The sequence below is a fragment of the Lactuca serriola genome, chromosome 2 (genome assembly GCF_051521515.1).
Source record: "Lactuca serriola cultivar US96UC23 chromosome 2, Lser_US96UC23_V15, whole genome shotgun sequence".
Taxonomy (NCBI): domain Eukaryota; kingdom Viridiplantae; phylum Streptophyta; class Magnoliopsida; order Asterales; family Asteraceae; genus Lactuca; species Lactuca serriola.
This window is the reverse complement of record NC_136409.1, coordinates 117,730,827-117,735,481: the sequence shown is the minus strand read 5'-3', so window position 1 is coordinate 117,735,481 and position 4,655 is coordinate 117,730,827. Positions and strand designations below refer to the sequence as shown.

The 4,655-nt window shown below is 31.6% G+C and overlaps 1 protein-coding gene across 1 annotated transcript; it reads right to left on the bottom strand.

Annotated features, from left to right (window-relative positions):
• Positions 1-1,977: 1,977 nt before the first annotated feature.
• Positions 1,978-4,362, bottom strand: LOC145086676 (chaperone protein dnaJ 20, chloroplastic-like). The gene is made up of 2 exons (XM_079024505.1): positions 3,813-4,362; positions 1,978-2,248 (listed from the first exon to the last, which is right to left on the bottom strand). Exons 1-2 carry the CDS (start codon positions 4,278-4,280, stop codon positions 2,108-2,110), a joined length of 609 nt encoding a protein of 202 aa, XP_078880631.1. The 5' UTR covers positions 4,281-4,362; the 3' UTR covers positions 1,978-2,107.
• Positions 4,363-4,655: the final 293 nt, after the last annotated feature.

Genomic DNA, 4,655 nt, shown 5'->3' with positions numbered 1-4,655 from the left:
GTTCCACATCACTATAAGTTAAAGTGTTTGGATTAAAATAACTTATTCCGTTGGGGAACCTCTAATACGTCATTTTTTCATAAGTTACCCTACACTTACTTATTAACTTATAAGCTAATAAACTAATAAGCAATAAGCTTTTTTACCAAACACCCCCTAAATGGTTATTACTTCTATTTATACATACCCAAACCACATTGTACTGTTTATCGTCCTCTTTTTTTTCGTTTTCCTTAATTCATTTATTAATTTAATGTCCTACTAAGTAAAATGCTAAAATATATAAATAATAGTTTATAAAAATAAACCTTTAGAATATCAGGTGTCGTGATTCAAAAGTCGATAAATAGGGCTTTGAGAAGGCCAAAATACTCAAGTGTCAACTTGTTCATTGTGATTTTAAACCAAGTTTTGTTATAAATTAAAACATTTTCAATGATGGTATGTAATTCAAGGATTCATATTGATTTAGGTTCTCAAAACCTTAAAATATTGAACAAAATCTATATAGAACCTTATAATAAGGACAATAATCACCGTAATCAGGAAGTCCATGTGATGAAACTTGATATTATAAGGACCAATGATGAAAAAGGTTTCATTTTTAGACTAAACAAGATGAAAAATATACAAACTACCTTCATCATGTCAAATCTTGTGTTTAACCGTTCTTTATTGCAAAAGTAAGATGCAAAAATATACAAACTAATGATAATACAATGCTCTAACTGACCCTCTTAGTTGAGTTCTTTGAACCTGCAAAGCCAATACATTGAAGAAACATAGTAAAAACCTTTCTAGGAACAAACCTGATATAATAAAGCCTTCACCCAATATATTTATAAGATAAAAATATAAAAAGTTAAAAATGATGAAATCAATTATAAGTAAGGATTAAAATAAAAACCTGTTAAGAAAGAGCCATCTGCAGTAGGGATATTTGAATCAACATGTATTTTCTGATGGTTTCAAATTTTGAATTATCTGAAATTCAGGGAAAGAGATAGAATTTGTTGAGAAATATAAGGATTCAAAACACATGTTAAAATTTAATAGTATTTTATTGATGACTACTTGTACTATTAGCTTAATGATTTGAACGTTTTAAAAAAATAATATTATTATATTCAATCTATTTTTAGAAATAATGAGATTTCTTTTATAAGATAGTATATATATATATATATATATATATATATATATATATATATATATATATATATATATATATATATAGCATGACAAGTATGACAACGAGACAAAGTATGACAATCAACACCTCCCAAATTGCAACTTTTGACAAAAATATGCAAAATATGATGTGACGCCTACGTTGACCGTAACAAGTGTGACACCACATCCACTGACCTTATAAAAGTTCTAATTCAAACTTAAATGAACATCCAATCTAATCAACCTCTATACACCTAATATAAACCAACATCCAGTTTTCCTTCTTGTATCATGTATTTTTTTTTTTTTTTTTTTTTTTTTTTTTTTTTCTAATGTCTCGCTAACTTTGTCTTAGTATACTCCGGTAGTCCAGAAAAAAACAAATTTTTTATTCCAATAATATGAGCAACTCTTTTGCACTCTGGATATATAAAAGAAACAAAAAAACAATTCTCCGCCACTGAATTTTAATGCAATTTATTACAAAAAGAAATCTTTAAATTTCGCTTTCTTGTTAAAACAAATTTCTATGGTTACAGCTATAAAAGGGCCCACACAACGAAATCATACCACTCTACTAATCGCAAAATTTACATCGCAACAACCTCACCATCAAGGCATCAATTGATCACTTATTATATCAATAACACAACAAAATTATATTATCACATTTCTATGGTTACAGCTAGGAAGATGGTGACATAAATGCCCCACCACCACCACGTATTAGAAAACCGACCACCAACAACAATGAAAGGAAGCAAAGGTGAGAAAGAGAATAGCATGAAAAAGAAAAGAAAAATATTGTCATGTAAAAGAGTAGGGTTCTTATTGATTGCACATAATTTTTACTATATACAAAACAGTGTTTCCTATATAAGTTTCGAATTAGTAGGGTGTAAATTTACACAAAATCTTGAAGATTTGTTTATAACTATGATGAAGATTCTTCCCTTTGCTTGCGCATACGGGATGCCCATGATGAGTTTTTACCATATTCTTTGTGCATGCTTCTTCTTCGAAGCTCTGATAATTGACTCTGCCATTGGCCTCTCCATTCGCTTTTCACCATATGCTGCATCATAGATACAAAAAATATAAACATATGAACCCAAGAAAAGTACAACATGCTCTACCTTTACTACTCTTAACATTAATTTCACACCTTACAACTTATTCTATCCTGTAATTTTCTAGTTTTCTTGCCATCAATCCATGTCTCACAAAATAATAAAATGAAAATGTAATCAAATAAATGAGGTAATAGAATAAAGCATAAGTGTCAATTTAATTTGGTTGGATAGAAAGCATAAAACGAGTCGTTGTTAAAACTGTTGTTTGGTATGTATAATTAAAACCATTGAAGTGATAGTTTATGTTGGTTTAGTTGGTGGGGAAAAAGACTTAAAAGCCTAACGAAGTTTCAAACCGTTCAAAAAACCCCAATCATATTTTGTCTGTTCAAAAAAGCCTAACAAACTTAACATTTTGTCTAAAAAGTCCAACTAAATTACACTTTCCTGAAACTCAAATAAGAGAAAGAGATGATGTGACTTATTACCGTATCGATAAAATGACTTGTTAGACCAACGAAGTTTCCAAAACGTTTAAAAAACTCCAATCATGTTTTGACTCTTCAAAAAAAAAAACCCAACGAGCTTAAACAAAACAAAATTGGAATTTTCTGAACGGTTTGAAACTTTGTTCGACTTTTTAGACAAAAAGTTAAGTTCGTTTGGTTTTTTTTGAACAGACAAAACATGATTGAGAGTTTTTGAATGTTTTGGAAACTTCGTTGGGCTTTTAAGTCATTTTCCCTAGTTGGTGTAATTGAAATCTTGATATCAGACCAGAGTCTTTTGTATTAAAAAATCAAGCAAGTAGAGCTCATTGTTTATGACTTTATCTTACGCTAGATGGCTAGATATTGTAATAACCAACCTAGAGAATGTTTTAACTGTTTTTCAATTTTAGGTTCTTAATAGCTTTTCCATTTATTGGATATCATGCTGGTTGTTCAAAAAAAAATTATTTAAAAAAAATATTATTTTGTTAAACAAAAAGTATTTATTTACAAAAAATAAATTTTAATACCATAAAATCCAAAAATATAATGTTTAGTTATGACTTCAAAAAATAAAGTTTGCATTTTTCTTTAATAATATTAAAAACCACATAAATAAATTTTAATTTTTATTGTTACATTACATTTCATTCGCTTCCATTCCATTTCAATCTCATTCCATTTCAATCTCATTCTACAAATAAGAAATCGACATCAATTATATATATGCATAGTTGCATACCAAAACAGAACATGCTACAACATGTCTTATCATATTCCTATAAAAGGCTACTAAATTGTACAAGAAGTATGGCCAATATAAGGGCTTACACGCAACCGATAGAACCAATTATCAACATATACCTTCCAAAATTTCATAACTTGTATCGATAAATTCTAAGATTATGTAAGAAAATTTATTACTATAATGATGCTAATTTATTGCTAATTAGGTCACCAAATTGTAACCCTTACACTACTTTAAAATATCTAGAGACTTAAATCACAAAATCTATTAAAATAATATAAACATTGAATCCACAAAAAAGAGATAACAACTTGATTGATAGTTTACCTCATCATTGCGGAGATGATTACGAGAAGAAAAACCGAAGTGGATCCCCATGGCCATATCTCTATCATACATAGCCCTCCGGTTAGGATCCGACAATGTTTCATATGCTTCCTGAACCCGAATAAACCTCTGAGTATACTCCTCCGCCCTGCCCGGCGGAGACACGTCGGGATGATACTTCCTGGCTAACTGTTTATACGCTTGTTTGATCTCCACAGAAGTCACCGTTTCCGGGATACCCAGAAGCTGGTAAAAGCTCAGATCTTCCATGACTGTGTCCGATACAGATCCACTGCCATCTTTAACGGCGGCGGCGGCCGCCGCCGCCGATTTGCTTCTGAAAGATTTCGTAGTACGAGTGGTTAGAGGTAAACGAACTGTGGATGGAATCGAGAAGTGGGGTTGTCGGGAAACGAGAGGTGGGGGTGTGGTAGGGATTCTTGAGATAAATCCATGGCTGCAACACATGATCCCGATTATAAATTCAGAATATTTGTTGGTTTTGTTTAAGAATATAATGGTGGGTGACGAGGAGAAAGGAGGTTCGGATATATAAAGATAGGTTGTGGGTGCACGTGTCTTATACGTGAGGGGTGTTTCTGTCAATGTACAGTATGTGTGTCATTGTCTTTGGTGGTTTTAACATTTATGGTATTTAGGCTATGGGGTTTAAAAAGACTCGCTGGAGCTTGCTACTTTTACTGCACACTGCCTCGTGGCTATTGCTAGGAGCACCTCGCCATCGGGTATGGGGTGTTTGTGTGCGTATTAGTTTATATGGAGGGATGTTCATGCCTAATAACCGTTCCAATAGGCGTAAATTTGATAACAATTAAACCGCTC

Excerpts from the sequence above, each read along its gene's own strand:
- LOC145086676 (XM_079024505.1), bottom strand. The coding sequence starts at position 4,280 with ATGTGTTGCAGCCATGGATTTATCTCAAGAATCCCTACCACACCCCCA. Across the intron at positions 2,249-3,812 it reads ATCATCTCCGCAATGATGAG|CATATGGTGAAAAGCGAATG; the intron begins GTAAACTATCAA and ends TCTATGATGCAG.